The sequence below is a fragment of the Oncorhynchus gorbuscha genome, linkage group LG16 (genome assembly GCF_021184085.1).
Source record: "Oncorhynchus gorbuscha isolate QuinsamMale2020 ecotype Even-year linkage group LG16, OgorEven_v1.0, whole genome shotgun sequence".
Lineage (NCBI taxonomy): Eukaryota > Metazoa > Chordata > Actinopteri > Salmoniformes > Salmonidae > Oncorhynchus > Oncorhynchus gorbuscha.
This window is the reverse complement of record NC_060188.1, coordinates 60,396,274-60,412,566: the sequence shown is the minus strand read 5'-3', so window position 1 is coordinate 60,412,566 and position 16,293 is coordinate 60,396,274. Positions and strand designations below refer to the sequence as shown.

At 41.9% G+C, this 16,293-nt stretch overlaps 1 protein-coding gene and 1 long non-coding RNA gene across 2 annotated transcripts in view; one reads left to right on the top strand and one right to left on the bottom strand.

Annotated features, from left to right (window-relative positions):
* Nucleotides 1–1,349: 1,349 nt before the first annotated feature.
* LOC123998774 lies at nt 1,350–2,592 on the bottom strand. Its single transcript, XR_006832331.1, has 3 exons — nt 2,343–2,592; nt 2,135–2,218; nt 1,350–1,928 (listed from the first exon to the last, which is right to left on the bottom strand). It is a non-coding gene; the product is annotated as an uncharacterized LOC123998774 (long non-coding RNA).
* Nucleotides 2,593–3,162: 570 nt separating this feature from the next.
* Nucleotides 3,163–16,293, top strand: part of grk6 (G protein-coupled receptor kinase 6) — a 55,884-nt gene continuing 42,753 nt past the window's right edge. The window contains exons 1-2 of the mRNA XM_046307561.1: nt 3,163–3,366; nt 7,689–7,784. Coding sequence (XP_046163517.1) covers nt 3,315–3,366; nt 7,689–7,784 — 148 coding nt within the window. The 5' untranslated portion in view covers nt 3,163–3,314. The remainder of the gene's footprint in view (nt 3,367–7,688; nt 7,785–16,293) is intronic.

Sequence of the window (16,293 nt, the reverse complement as noted above, 5' to 3'; positions counted from 1 at the left end):
ATGTGCAAAACTGATAGAGACATGCCCCAAGCGACTTACAGCTGTAATCGCAGCAAAAGGTGGCGCTACAAAGTATTAACTTAAGGGGGCTGAATAATTTTGCACGCGCAATTTTTCAGTTTTTGATTTGTTAAAAAAGTTTGAAATATCCAATAAATGTCGTTCCACTTCATGATTGTGTCCCACTTGTTGTTGATTCTTCACAAAAAAATAGTTTTATATCTTCATGTTTGAAGCCTGAAATGTGGCAAAAGGTCGCAAAGTTCAAGGGGGCCGAATACTTTCGCAAGGCACTGTAATATAACCCAAGAGTTGTCATTCTTCATCAGTGTCAACACAAAGGTTCCAACCACCTAGCCTACTGTGCAAACATCAGAAAGCTATACTTGTCCATCTGGGTTCATTTCAATTGATAGACAATGACAAACATGGCAAGGACTTTTAGCAACGATTGAGTTGAAATTGGTTGTCTTATTTTCAGAATATATTTCTTAACAAATTAGAAAGGATGTACACAAGCATTGGAGAAAGAGAGAGAGGAAGAGGAGAGAGTGAGTTCACCACCTCTGTGCAAAATCTATTCCAGATGACAATAGCCTCAAAGATAAGAACATCCAAGAGGATTTCTACATCTCATTCTGAGGACAAAAATAAAATGATGCTTGTAGTGGTATCATTATTTTTTTATTCCTTGTCTTCTGGGGACCATGGTAACCAGGCTGCCAGCATCAAACCGCATTCAGGGGTGTAAGGGCACACATATTTTACTGAGGAGGAGAGATCTCACTTTTTTGAACCGTTGGATTAGTGTGTTCTCAGGAGGGTTGATTCGATTTCATACTCTCCAAATGGACTTTGGTATATGACTGTTTCCATTTCCTTCATCTTAATGGAGGATTCTACTACTCTCAGAGGAGATCTCTTATGTCCATCATAACAACCCACATTCACTGAGACTGTAACAACTAGGTTACCAAAAGAGAGCTTTTCTTTGGATGTGAAAGAACATTTCTTTCAATTCCTTTTTCTTTCTATCCATTCACACTTTTTTTCAGCATAGACTACGATATCTAGTTTTATAAAGCATATCAACCCGAGAGCCAATATGAGAAACAAGACCCAATGCTATTACACATCTATACATAGTTTATGCTATTACATTATCTATGAATGTGTTCGTTTAAAAAAACGTTGGTAACCATATTTTAATCTCAGAGAGACAAATAGTCTCTCTCGCCAGACTCTGTGCATGACAAAAAAAAAAGACACGCAATGGTCAAGGGGGTGTTAAGCGGCGCAGCACAGGGGAACCCAAGAGCAGACTCAGACCAGGAAACAGGGATTAATGAACCAAGATATTTATTGTAACACATGGAGAGCTGAGTTGCAGATCCAGGGAGGCTTGGATGAGTTGTAGCAAACCAGATGTGGAGGCTGAGGTTGGAGTGAGCTGGGTTGGGACAGGGTAAACAGGTCTGTAGGGGAATCCAAGGGAGTGGTGGCGTGTTGAGTACTGAACAGGGTAGTGAGATGTGTAACAGGAGACAGGAACCAGAATGGCAAAACAGCAGCGAGAGGAGAAACAGTGTCACGCAAGGAAATAGGCACAGCAGGATATTAAATAACAACAAATTGCTAGAAGCATGACTGACTGAACGGCGATTACGATCTGGCAGAGTGGCAGTGGCAGGACTGAGTATTTATAGAGGTCTTGATTATGGAACGGGTTGCAGGTGGTGGGGAACTGCTTTGACTCCAGCACACAGGTCTCCAACCACACAATCGCACACAGAGAGAGCGAAGAAGAGGGAGAGAACTGGGGGAATGGCTGCAGGTCAATGAGACTCCAGATGTCCACTAGGGGGTGTAGCAGGAGCAGATGGGACAGGGGGATTCTTGTTAATGCAATGACATGCCTCTAGATGTCCCTGTAACCAAGCAAAATATCAGTTTACTGTAGAATCCATTCTTCATGCTCATTTTCTTTATTCAGACATTGCATTCAACTGAATGGTCATCAGGTGAAAAGTGTTATATTGCCTCCCCTAAAATGTGAATGGCAACATTTTGTTACTAGTTGGCCTTCGTTTGAGACTATGCTGCATTCATAACCAAGTGAGGAAGTGGTAATTACCAGTTGTGAAGTCGTAAATACCAATTGGATGCATTCCAGTGATTTGAACTCGAAACGCTGACTGGCCAACAAGCTGCATCAACCCTAAACAAAAAGTACAGTTATCATGCTTTTAAACAGATTATGGTGTAAAAAATATTATGTGCCTCCCAAGTGGCGCAGCGGTCTAAGGCACTGCATCGGCAGTGCTAGAGGCATTACTACAGACCTGGGTCACAGCCGGCCATGACGGGAGACCCATGAGGCGGCGCACAATTGGCCCAGCGTTGTCCGGGTTAGAGGAGGGTTTGGCCGGCTGGCTGTCTTTGTCCCATCGCGCTCTAGAGACTTCTTGTGGCGGGCCGGGCACATGCACGCGGACACGGTCACCAGTGGTGTGGGTGGCTTCTGGTTCAAGCGAGCAGTGTGTCAAGAAGCAGTGCAGGTTGGTGGGGTCGTGTTTCGGAGGACGCATGGCTCTCGACCTTCACCTCTACCTTGTCAGTATGGGAGTTGCAGCAATGGGACAAGACTGTAACTACCAATTGGATATCACGAAATTGGCTAAAAAGTACACACAAAAAAATGAATAAAAAAATAACTTATTAGATTGCTTTTCATAAATAATGTTTTGTGTTAAATTTAACTGCTGACAAGTGTGTAATCTAGGTCATTTCCTTAGTAGGTGACGTCAGAGGTCAGGATGTGGGAGAAGTCGAAGCTCAGGAATGATTGTGGAGTTTCCCACTTGTATTTACGATTTGGAGGGGCGTTCATGTGTATGGTTCCCAGTCATATGTGGTAAATACCACCGTCCACTTGGTTATGAATGCAGCATTGGTTTACGCTTCTTACGTCATGCGTTGAATAACTGAATATGAATATGAAGATGTTATCCAAGTTTGGTATTAAATGGGAGTGGTTATGTCACTAGAGTCCAATGAAAAAAACACAACTATTTACACTGTCAGAATACACCAATAGTTCACGTGTGGGCGGGGTCTAGTGGTAAACACAAAATAGTCCCAGTTGGAATCGACGCAGTTTGACGCTTCGGGGGTGGCGGTACTACGGGGAGAGAACAACGGAGCGGAGAGTCATTCAGGGTTAAAATATTCCGCCTTGGGGGGTGGGGGAGGACATACTTCACTGCCAACTCAGTGACAAGGTTGGGTCTGCGGTACCTGCAACCCAGGAAAACATGGAGCTCGAGAATATCGTGGCCAACACAGTCCTGTTGAAAGCAAGAGAAGGTAAGAGACGTCGAAGGGCAGGGACGGGTGACAAGCTTGACAGCTCCTCTCTCTGCACCGCCAGAACCAACTCTGAATCCGGGGATTCCCCCAGGAAGTCCAGGCCATAGAGATAGGCACTGGATGATTGCTGCCCCTCTTTATTATTTGCAAATCCTCTGAAGCGTTAAGATAAATATTAACATCACATATGCTCGTTGTGGCCTTCGTCACACAATATTTATCCGAGTTTAACCTTGGACAGTGGTAGGCTACAGAAAAGATGCGAGTGTCAATCTGACTGCGCGAGACGTTTGATTCCCCTTATTCCGCTTTGTACACTACAGCGTCCTTCGGTATTTTTATTTATACAGGATGTTGAACAGAATACCATATTCAATGAGAATAAAAAGAGCAACACTCATCACTCATGCCAGTACACAAGCATTTGTGGACCTCTTTTTGGCATTGATAGCGTATGTCAGTGCACTCCATGGTTGCAAGAATATTATAGTGGTGTTGACAAGGGTGTCAACATTGTCAATTTGTGAAACGACAACAAAGATTATGACTGATTAAGCAGCACTATAGGCTCTAGCGTACTATCTAACTGTAACAGGCAGGATGCACATTTCGAATAACTGTATAATGTGTCCATCTGAAACACAAATTGCAACAATGTATATCAATTTACCACCCAATCACAGATTATCTGCAAAAGTAAGACATTGATGTATCTGTTGTAACTCTTTCCTACTAAATCAATTAGTGCAAACACAATAAACAAATATCTTGTTTTAGAACTAAGGAATGTTTTTCCTTCAAACTATTTACAGAACCATTCGGTTTACAGGGTGGTAGACCCCAATCTCATGAACCTCACTCTGGCTGTATCAGTCTCATGGCGTGCACAGCTTTCTAGCAGATCTTGACAGTAGTGGATATATAAAGTAGAATAGAAAGTAATATAATAACTTTTCATACTGATCTGTAAATGTGTTTATTTCCAATCAATCAATCAATCAATCAGTTTTTCATTAGTTAAATGTTTTATAATGGCAAAAAAAAAAATTGTACTGTGGTAGTCTATAGCAAAACCCAGGGTTCAAAATGTTATTGTCCTGTGGTAGGATCAGTAATGAACCATTGTGCTGGCTCTGTCTACTGTGCTGGCTCTGTTTGATAGAGGAGAAGTATTGAATCAGCCATGGACATTACAGACTTCTGTTGTCATGTCGCCTCTCTCTGGTCAGGTTGTATGCAATTGAAATCTACATCCAATGCCACTGTGTAGTGTTATTATAGTTCGGGAATAGTACACCTCAACACTAAGTTTTACTTACAATCTCTTAAGATTGCAAGTCTTATTTCAGCCATCAGGGACTAAAGAGGATGTGTTTTGTAGCAGAATGTAGAAAGATGAATCAATTAATTCTAAATGATCAAAGTAGTTATCTAAGAGACCGAGCCCTACTCAGTAGCCAAGTGAAGTGGTATGATCAACTCCACAAGGAGAATAACACGAGTTATTACTGCAAACCAGCCATGTTGTATCTGCTACACCCCAATATGGTGTTCTAATAGAAGCTCCTCTACTTTATTTCCACTCTTGTTGTTTATGGTGGTGGTAATAACACTGCAAGTATCTTATTATTATCAAATAGTGATAAAGTAGTTCATAATAGCTTTATACTTTCGGTCACAAACAACAGTTTAAAATGGAAAAGGGCGGTAGAGTGAAAGAATAAGAGTCTCTGATTTGCAATATTATTTCCATACTGTTTGTCTGTCTTTGCATTTGCACTAATGCAGGATGTATGTGGACACCTGTATGTCGAACATCTCATTCCAAAATCATGGGCATTAATATGGAGTTGGTCCCCCTTTGCTTCTATAACAACCTCCACTCTTCTGGGAAGGCTTTCCACTAGATGTTGGAACATTGCTGCGAGGACTTGCTTTCGTTCAGCCGCAAGAGCATTCCGAAGTTGGAAGCACAGAATGGTCTAGAATGTCATTGTAGGCCGTAGCGTTAACATTTCCCTTCACTAGAGCTAAAGGGCCTAGCCCGAACCATGAAAAACTTCCCCAGACCATTATTTCTCATCCACCAAACTTTACAGTTGGCACTAAACATTGGGCAGGTAGCGTTCTCCTGGCATCCGCCAAACCCACATTAGTCCGTCAGACTGCCAGATGGTGAAGTGTGATTCATCACTCCAGAGAACGTGTTTCCACTGCTGCAGAGTCCAATGGCGGCAAGCTTTACACCACTTTACACCAAACCCATTTCATGAAACTCCCGACGAACAGTTCTTGTGCTGACATTGCTTCCAGAGGCATTTTGGAACCTGGTGTTGAGTCTTGGGACTGAGGAGAAATGATTTTTTTTACACACTGCTTGCTTCAGTACTCGGCAGTCCCATTCTGTGAGCTTGTGTGGCCTACCACTTCGTGGATGAGCTTTTGTTGCTCCTAGATGTTTCCACTTCACAATCACAGCATTTACAGTTGACCAGGGTAGAAATTTGACTGACTTGTTGGAAAGGTTGCAGACTGACAGTACCACATTGAATGTCACTGAGCTCTTCAGTAAGGCCATTCTACTGCCAATGTTTGACAATGGAGATTGCATGGCTGTGTTTTCCATTTTGTCTTTGCATTTGCACTAATGCAGGATGTGAATAGGTCGGATCTCATTCTTTCAACACCAGTGAGTATATCTCCATCAAACAATACTGGGTTAGTGATAATATACTGTACACAGTCATTTGTCATTCTTGTACATCTATTTGCCAGGCATAAACAATGTACTCGGCGTGTTATTTGCATCCTGTCCACTTCCCATTGTGATAAAACATTGTTAGCCACACATAGTGTCAATATGTTCTCTGCCAACTACTATTTGAATAGCAAATGTTACTTTGCATGGCATCCAGTTCCTCCTCGTGCCCCTTATAGAGTTGGTTTCCCATCCAACCAAGATGGGAAACTTTACATCATAGGCAGCAGGCATATTCTGCATGTCAGTTTGTTTGTTGTCATACTGTAGCTACCCTTGACCAATGTCAGATTGGGTGAGGATGTTTGGATAGTTGGTGTCCTTTATTTGCACTGGTGAAAGTTAAAGCAGGATAATGGTCAGCTGTGCAAAGCCTTGTTTTGAATCTGGGTTCTGTTGATTTTTTTTTTTTTAAGGTGCACACCATTACCATAGGGCAACAAGTTAACCCCTAGCTTTTTAACTGGCACTTAGTTGAAACGAAGATGAGGAACTGACTTAATTTTCTCTCCTTATGTTCTTTGTCTGCGGGACAGACGTTAACAAGTTCCTCATTGCTGCCCTGAGTCCATGTATGCTAGCTAAGCTATATATCACTACACTAAAACCCTCCCTCCCCATTCCCTTCCTCTGCCTTCCTCTACCACTAAAGACAAAGGGCCTCAGCCCTCCTGCCTCAGTGTGTACTGTAGGCTCCAGTTTACACACACACAGTCAGCCCTGTGACCTTTCCCTGGACGGCATGTTGACAAGCCAGCTTTTCTAATAAGGAGGGAGCAGCAGGGCCTCCCACCTGGACCAGCCATTCTGCCTGCTTGCTGTGTGTGAATGCTGCAGCGTGTGACGTGGGTCTCACAGACGTTAGGACAGCGGGGCATTCTCATGGCATTGACATGATTCTTTTCCTGAAGCCACTCCAGGACGCCTGCAGTCCATAGGCCTGTGGGAGGGAAGGTGGTGGGAGGGAAGGGAATAGTGGAGCCTTAGGCTGGGCAGTCTCCCTTGAGGAAAACAGAAACAGTTCACTCTCTCTCCAGTAACCTTTGTGGAGTTGCGCAAAGTTGTACTTTTATGTCGTACTGTTTTCTATCATCTATTGGAAGATTGGCATCTGGATTTTGTAGTCCCCCTGGCTCTTTCAGACCCCATGACCTTGGTGTGGGTCAGGGTCTCACCAGGTCACCATTCAAGGTCAATGTTTGTGTCAAGACCTTAAAGAAATTCAAAAGCTGTAGGCTATTTGTTAGCATTGTGGTTGGGTATTACTAACCCTATCTCATAGACAGTAATAAAGTAAATATGCTTTTTCTATGTCAACAATGGAGCACTGTCTTCTTGAAACACACTCCAGGACATCCATTATTTTAATCACCCTGACCCTCCTCTTTATCTTGGCCAATGTACAACAGCACTTTTGTTCTGAGTGTTTTTAGGAGAGCTGTATGTATTTTAAGGATCGCTCAAGTCTGTCTATTTACTGTATGTATCAGGTATTATTTAGTGTTTCCCCATGTGTTAAATGTTCCCTTTATTTGATTAATCAACCACTGTTATTTTGCAGGAGGTGGTGGAAACAGAAAAGGAAAGAGCAAGAAATGGAAACAGATGCTTCAGTTCCCCCACATCAGCCTGTGTGAGGAGCTCCGGCAAACTACAGGTACGCTACCTCTCCTCTGCCCGCTAGCTCACCGCTTGCTCATGACTAGATATACTATATGTCCAAAAGTATGTGGACACTTGCTTGTCGAACATCTCATTCCAAAATCACGGGCATTATTATGGAGTTGGTCCCCCTTTGCTTCTATAACAACCTCCACTCTTCTGGGAAGGCTTTCCACTAGATGTTGGAACATTGCTGCGAGGACTTGCTTTCGTTCAGCCGCAAGATCATTCCGAAGTTGCAAGCACAGAATGGTCTAGAGTGTCATTGTAGGCTGTAGCTTTAACATTTCCCTTCACTAGAGCTAAAGGGCCTAGCCCGAACCATGAAAAACTTCCCCAGACCATTATTTCTCCTGCACCAAACTTTACAGTTGGCACTAAACATTGGGCAGGTAGCTTTCTCCTGGCATCCGCCAAACCCACATTAGTCCGTCAGACTGCCAGATGGTGAAGTGTGATTCATCACTCCAGAGAATGTATTTCCACTGCTGCAGAGTCCAATGGCAGGGAGCTTTAAACCACTCCAGCCAACGCTTGGCATTGCGCATGGTGATCTTAGGTTTGTGTGCGGCTGCTCGGCCATGGAAACCCATTTCATGAAGCTCCCAACGAACAGGTCTTGTGCTGACATTGCTTCCAGAGGCATTTTGGAAAGGTTGCAGACTGACAGTACCACGTTGAACGTCACTGAGCTCTTCAGTAAGGCCGTTATACTGCCAATGTTTGACAATGGAGATTGCATGGCTGTGTGTTCCATTTTTTTTTTTACACCGGTCATCAACGGTTGTGGCTGAAATAGCCAAATCCACTATTTGAAGGGGTGTCCACATACCTTTGTGTATATATAGTGTACCATGGTACTAAAAGTCTGAACAAAAACACAAGATGGGAGAACCTGCAATCCACACTTGAGGTGAAAATTCACACAAAACAATAACTAGGCACTGAGATTCTTTATAAAATGCAATTCAATGTGACGTTCACTGTGGTGTGGTCTGACAGAAGTCAAGGTGGGGTTGGTGGTGACAGACTGTGTTATGAAGTAGTCTGATGGCAGTTGACCATACTGTCCTTTCAATGGTGGAGCAAATCCCCACCCCATCCTCTCAAGACAAGAAGCATATATAATTTAGTACAGTTGGAATGCAGGTCTGTATAATATGTATAATATGCATCAGTTATCTCATTGTCTAATCAGGAGTCATTATTCTATCATCCCATTATTTCCTTAGGAAGTACATCAGTTATTGTCAAGTTTGTGCACAAAGCAACATGTATTGGCTTTGTGTTTTTTGGCAGTTGTGGCTGGTGCTGCTGGTGGTAGTCAGGAGTTGTTGAACATGGAGTCACACCAATGCAGATCAGCTCACTGCATGGTCTTTTGTAATCATGGGGCTTGCATTGCATCCTGTGGAACACGTGAATGATGAAGATAGGCTGCTGTGGTAACTTCTGTTTTTCTCAACCTTTCCCGATGATTTAGAGGCATTGTCGGCTGTTCCTCTACAGCTGCACAGAGAGGGTTTATAAATCCCTCTCATCCATCACTCTCTCAGATGGATGAGTTTGGGATTAGGGCTGTGATGGTCATGGCATTTTGGATGACAGTTATTGGCCAGCCAAATGATCATTTAAGACGCACATTTTGTCCTCTCCTCTGCTCCTGACTTCATGTGCTGCCATAGAAATAGAATGAATAGAACGGGCATCCCCGTTCAAGTCAATGAGGGCATAATGGGTGGACTATACCCATTGGAGCAAAGCAGGAAGTAAAAGCAGGAAATGTACCCATCAATATGTGCTGTAATTTGTTGATTCAACTCAACTGACATTACAAAAATATATTCCATTGCATGAGCCACATCAGTTAAAGCTTTTGCTTTTGGTTTTGTACAAAGCTTCAAACAGCTGAAAATACTATTTTTGGTTATGAAAAATGTATTTCACAGCGGTTTAGATGGTACAATGATTCTCTACACTATGCTTGCTTGTTTTGTCACATAAACTAAAATTAAGCAAACTATTAGAATTTTATCAACCAGGAAATAGTTCATCTTTAAAATAATTTGAATGAACATTCTATATTACCATGAAAATGATTGCGTCACAATACCAGTAAGCCATTGCGACGGTACCCATGAGTATACCAGTCAAATTGTCTGGGTTAGAGGTCCGTTCTATTCATTCTGTGACTCAACCACATGAATGCCATCCTGTCTTCAGTCAGCTGTTCGTGACAGTTATTTTATTTTCATGACCGTCATCATCCATAACCAACTGTTACATGGTAACTGTACCAGCCCTATTTGGGATGTTTATGAAATGAATCCTGTTTACGCTGTAAATGCTGAGTGCATTTGATCATTGACTTCAGCCATGAAGCAGAGGCAGACATACTGTATTCGTGCTTCAATTGTACCACAGAGGAAACTGCGGCCTGGGCAGAAAGAGGAAGCTGACTCGCATGTATACTTTAATTCACTCTGTCGTTTTAAAAAGAACATGGTGACACAAATGTTTATAGATCACTGGTTTGGAACACAAAGTAGGCACAGAACACACACACAGTTTTACTGTGAGTTTTCACTCATGATTATTGAAGTTTCGTACAATAACTAGACATTAGAACGGTCAAAATAGGTTTGTTGCATATTTGAGTGTATGTTCTGCAGCAGTTTGAAGAGATTGCATTAGTTTAGATTGTGTTTTGTATTAAACTAAGGAAACAAAGGTGGGTTGTTCCTCTAAAATGAGTGCCTCAATTAGAAGTTGTGCACCAATATTGAATTTGAAGAGCCAGTTATATTCAATGAAGTTCCCTTTATTATAAACCATGTAAATGCAGCCCAATTCTGATCTTTTGCCCCATTAGTGGCAAAACATCTGATCTGATTGGCAAAATACCAATTAGAGACAAAATATCAGAATTGGGTTGCCTGTAGAGGTGTGAACATTTACATGTTAAAATATTTAAATGAAATTGGGATCCTGAAAGCTGCAATATGGAACTTTTTGGATGATCCAACCAAATGATCATAGAAATGTAAGTTATAGATCTATCATTCTAATTGAAAACAAGTCTAAGAAACGGTAGATCTGTTTTATGTGCGCTATTTATATGCTTCAAACAGCTGAAAATACAATACTTTTGGTTCTGGAAAATATATCACAGCGGTTTAGATGGTACAATGATTTTCTACACTATACCTGCTTGTTTTGTCACAAACTGGCAAACTAGTGGTTTTTAGACTGTTATTCATCTTATTGCTTGCTAGCTACTCTGTGACAAGAACATGTGGTAGGTAGCTAACTAGCTTGTTGTTAATGGTTTACAAACCAATTAGTGAATGTGTTAGAAAGCTAAACAGCTACCTAGCTAGACAGGTGACTGCTGTGCATGTTATCCTGTTATCCTTTGAGGGATTTTAAAAGAGTTCTTACCCTATGATTTTGAACATTCAAAGCAACTGGGAATAGTCCATGGCAGGCATTGTCACCATAGCTTGCTAAATAACTTCTGAGTGATAGAAAGCACAAGCGCCACCACCAATCATCATACACCAGGGTTCCCCAACTGGGATGCTGGCCTAGGCAGAGTTCCTCTCTGTCCAGTGTCTGTTCTTTTGCCCATCTTAATCTTTTCTTTTTATTGGCCAGTCTGAGATATGACTTTTTCTTTGCAACTCTGCCAAGAAGGTCAGCATCCCAGAGTCTCCTCTTCACTGTTGATGTTGAGACTGGTGTTTTGCGGATACTATTCAATGAAGCTGCCAGTTGAGGACTTGTGAGGCGTCTACCAACGTGAGAAATACTATACTTTATTAATGTTACAATGGAACTAACCAAAACCATACAAATATTTAATACAAAATACATTACACCAAAATCAAGGTTTCATCATTATTGGCACTCCTCATTTAGTACTTTGTGCAAACACCTCTGGCAATAATATCAGCATGGAGGCTTTTCCTGTAATGTTTGACAGGTTTAAGAAACACATTTGGAGGGATTTTGGACCATTCCTCTATGCAGATCCTTTCAAGATCCTTCACATTCTTGGGTTTGTGCTTATCAACTGCCCTCTTCAACTCGGGCCACAGGTTTTTGATTGGATTGAGGTCCGGCTACTGAGATGGCCATGGCAGAACATTGACTTTGTTGTCACAGAACGATTTCTGTGTGGATCTTGAGGTATGTTTTGGGTCATTGTCTTTTTGGAAAGTCCACCTACGGCCAAGTCCCAGACTTCTGGCGGAGGCAACCAGATTGTCAGCCAAAATTGCCTGATACTTGGTGGAATTCATTATGTCATCAATCTTAACTAGTGCCCCTGGACCTCTGGAATTAAAACAGCCCCAAAACATCCCTGACCCACCACCATATTTAACAGTGGGTATGAGGTGCCTCTCCTTGTATGCATCTCTGTTTTGACACCCAAACATGCCGATGCTGTATCTGACCAAAATGTTGGTCTCATCTGACCAGAGCACCTTCTTCTCTCACCATCCTCCTCCCTATCCTGGGGGACAAAATGCATTTGCGTCCTCTACCCATGAGGATTTCAACTGTTCCATATCTTTTGAATTTTTAAATAATTTCCCTGACAGTGCTCAGTGGTATATTCAATTGCTTGTGGATCTTCTTGTTGTCATTACCAGATTTATGAAGGTCTACGACCATCTGTCTCTTTTGAAACACCAGTTCTTTAGTTTTCTTCATGGTGTTGGATGACAAAGGGATATTGCATGTGTGTTACCGCATGTTTATACCCTAGTGAAACATGAAGTGATGTAATGGCTCAATATAGTTCCTTAAGACTTAGATAAACTTAAATAAGGGAAATTTAATTCCTTGTTTATAATCGTTTAGTGTGCCATTCATTGTGAAACCTTGATTTGGAGGACATTGATTTTGAATTAAATCAATAAATGATTTTGGTGGGTTCCATTGAAACATTAATAAAGTACAGTATTTCTCACATGTTGGTATTTTGAGTTTCTCTTTAATAATATTGTTTATTTTTTAATGTATTGTTTTATTGTGGGTAACCAGTCAGTGGTGCCAGTAATTTTGGAGCCCACTGTGTGTATAACACATGGACTCATGTCATAACCAAAAAAGTGTTAAACAAATCAAAATAGATTTGATATTTTATATTTTTCAAAGTAGCTACCCTTTTCCTTGATGATAGCTTTGCACAATCTTGGCATTCTCTCAACCAGCTTCACCTGGAATGATTTTCCAACAGTCTTGAAGGAGTTCCCACATATGCTGAGCACTTGTTTGCTGCTTTTCCTTCACTCTGCGGTCCAACTTGTCCCAAAACATCTCAATTGGGTTGAGGTTGGGTGATTATGGAGGCCATGTCATCTGATGCAGCACTCCGTTACTCTATTTCTTGGTCTAATAGCACTTACACAGCATGGAGGTGTGTTGGGTCATTGTCCTGTTGAAAAACAAATTATACTAAGTGCAAACCAGATGGGATGGCATGCTGGTTAAGTGTGCCTTGAATTCTAAATAAATCAGTGTCACCAGCAAAGCAACTCCACACCATCACACCTCCTCCATGCTTCATGGTGGGAACCACACATGCAGAGATCATCTGTTCATCTACTCTGCATCTCACAAAGACACAGCGGTTGGAACCAAAAATTTGGACTCATCAGACCAAAAGACAGATTTCCACCGGTCTAATATCCATTGCGTGTGTTTCTTTGCCCAAGCAAGTATCTTCTCATTGGTGTCCTTTAGTAGTGGTTTCTTTGCAGCAATTCAACCATGAAGGCCTGATTCACGCAGTCTCCTCAAAGTTTATGTTCCAGGTGTGTCTGTTACTTGAGCTCTGTGAAGCCTTTATTTGGGCAGCAATTTCTGAGGCTGGTAACTCTCTAATGAACTTATCCTCTGCAGCAGAGGTAACTCTTGGTCTTCCTTTACTGTGGTGGTCCTCATAAGAGCCAGGTTCAACATAGTGCTTGATGGGTTTTGCGACTGCACATGAACAAACTTTCAAGGTTCTTTAAATGTACCGTATTGACTGACCATCATGTCTTAAAGTAATGATGGACTGTTTCACTTTGCTTGTTTGAGCTGTTCTTGCCATAATATGGGCTAAGCCCAATTTGGTAAAATACCTTTTTCTGTGTACCACCGCTCCCTTGTCAAAACACAACTGATTGTCTCAAATACATTAAGGGAATACATTTCACAAATGAACTTTTAACAAGGCACACCTGTTAATTGAAATGCATTCCAGGTGACTACTTCATGAAGCTGGTTGAGAGAATTCCAAGTGTGTGCAAAGCTGTCATCAAGACAAAGGGTGGCTACTTTTAAGTATCTCATATAAAATAGATTTTTATTTGTTTAACACTGTTTTGGTTACTACATGATTCCATATGTTTTATTTCATAGTTTTGATGTTTTCACTATTATTCTACAATGTAGAAAAACCCCTGAATGAGTAGGTGTGTCCACCTTTTTCCTCCAAACATAATGATGGTCATTATGGCCAAACAGTTCTATTCTTGTTTCATCAGACCAGAGGACATTTCTCCAAAAAGTATGATCTTTGTCCCCATGTGCAGTTGCAAACCATAGTCTGGCTTTTTTTATGGCGGTTTTGGAGCAATGGCTTCTTCCTTGCTGAGCGGCCTTTCAGGTTATGGACTCGTAGGACTCGTTTTACTGTGGATAATGATACTTTTGTACCGGTTTCCTCCAGTATCTTCATAAGGTTGTTCTGGGATTGATTTGCACTAAAGTACGTTAATCTCTAGGAGACGGAACGCGTCTCCTTCCTGAGCGGTATGGTGGCTGCGTGGTCCCATGGTGTTTATACTTGCGTACTATTGTTTGTACAAATGAACATGGTACCTTCAGGCATTTGGAAATTTCTTCCAAGGATGAACCAGACTTGTGGAGGACTACAATTGTCTTTCTGAGGACTTGGCTGATTTCTTTTGATATTCAACATGTCAAGCAGAGAGGCACTGAGTTTGAAGATAGACCTTGAAATACATTCACAGGTACACCTCCAATTGACTCAAATTGTGTCAATTAGCCCATCAGAAGCTTCTCAACCCATGACATCATTTTCTGGAATTTTCCAGGCTGTTTAAAGGCACAGTCAACTTAGTGTATGTAAACTTCTGACCCACTGGAATTGTGATGGAGTGAGTAATAAGTGAAATGATCTGTCTGTCATGCACAAAGTAGATGTCCTAACCGACTTGACAAAACTATAGTTTGTTAACAAGATATTTGTTGAGTGGTTGAAAAATGAGTTTTAATGACTCCAACCTAAGTGTATGTGAACTTCCGACTTCAACCGTGTGTGTGTGTGTGTGTGTGTGTGTGTGTGTGTGTGTGTGTGTGTGTGTGTGTGTGTGTGTGTGTGTGTGTGTGTGTGTGTGTGTGTGTGTATATTGGGCTTTGATCTTCCACTATATATATCTTTGATACAATGCCTATTTTGCTGATTTTCCTACGTACAAAGCATGTAGAGGTCTGTAATTTTTATCATAGGTACACTTCAACTGTGAGAGACAGAATCTAAAACAAAAATCCAGAAAATCACATTGTATGATTTTTAAGTATTTCATTTGCATTTTATTGCATGACACAAGTATTTGATCACCTACCAACCAGTAAGAATTACGGCTCTCACAGACCTATTAGTTTTTCTTTAAGAAGCCCTCCTGTTCTCCACTCATTACCTGTATTAACTGCACCTGTTTGAACTCGTTACCTGTATAAAAGACACCTGTCCACACACTCAATCAAACAGACTCTAACCTCTCCACAATGGCAAAGACAAGAGAGCTGTGTAAGGACATCAGGGATAGAATTGTAGACCTGCACAAGGCTGGGATGGGCTACAGGACAATAGGCAAGCAGCTTGGTGAGAAGGCAACAACTGTTGGCGCAATTATTAGAAAATTAAAGAAGTTCAAGATGACGGTCAATCACCCTCAGTCTGGGGCTCCATGCAAGATCTCACCTTGTGGTGCATCAATGATCATGAGGAAGGTGAGGGATCAGCCCAGAACTACACGGCAGGACCTGGTCAATGACCTGAAGAGAGCTGGGACCACAGTCTCAAAGAAAACCATTAGTAACATACTACGCCATCATGGATTAAAATCCTGCAGCGCACGCATGTCCAGGCCCGTCTGAAGTTTGCCAATGACCATCTGGATGATCCAGTTTAGGAATGAGAGAAGGTCATGTGGTCTGATGAGACAAAAATAGAGCTTTTTGGTCTAAACTCCACTCGCCATGTTTGGAGGAAGAAGGATGAGTGCAACCCCAAGAACACCATCCCAACCGTGAAGCATGGAGGTGGAAACATCATTCTTTGGGGATGCTTTTCTGCAAAGGGGACAGGACGACTGCACCGTATTGAGGGGAGGATGGGTGGGGCCATGTATCGCAAGATCTTGGCCCACAACCTCCTTCCCTCAGCAAGAGCATTGAAGATGGGTCGTGGCTGGGTCTTC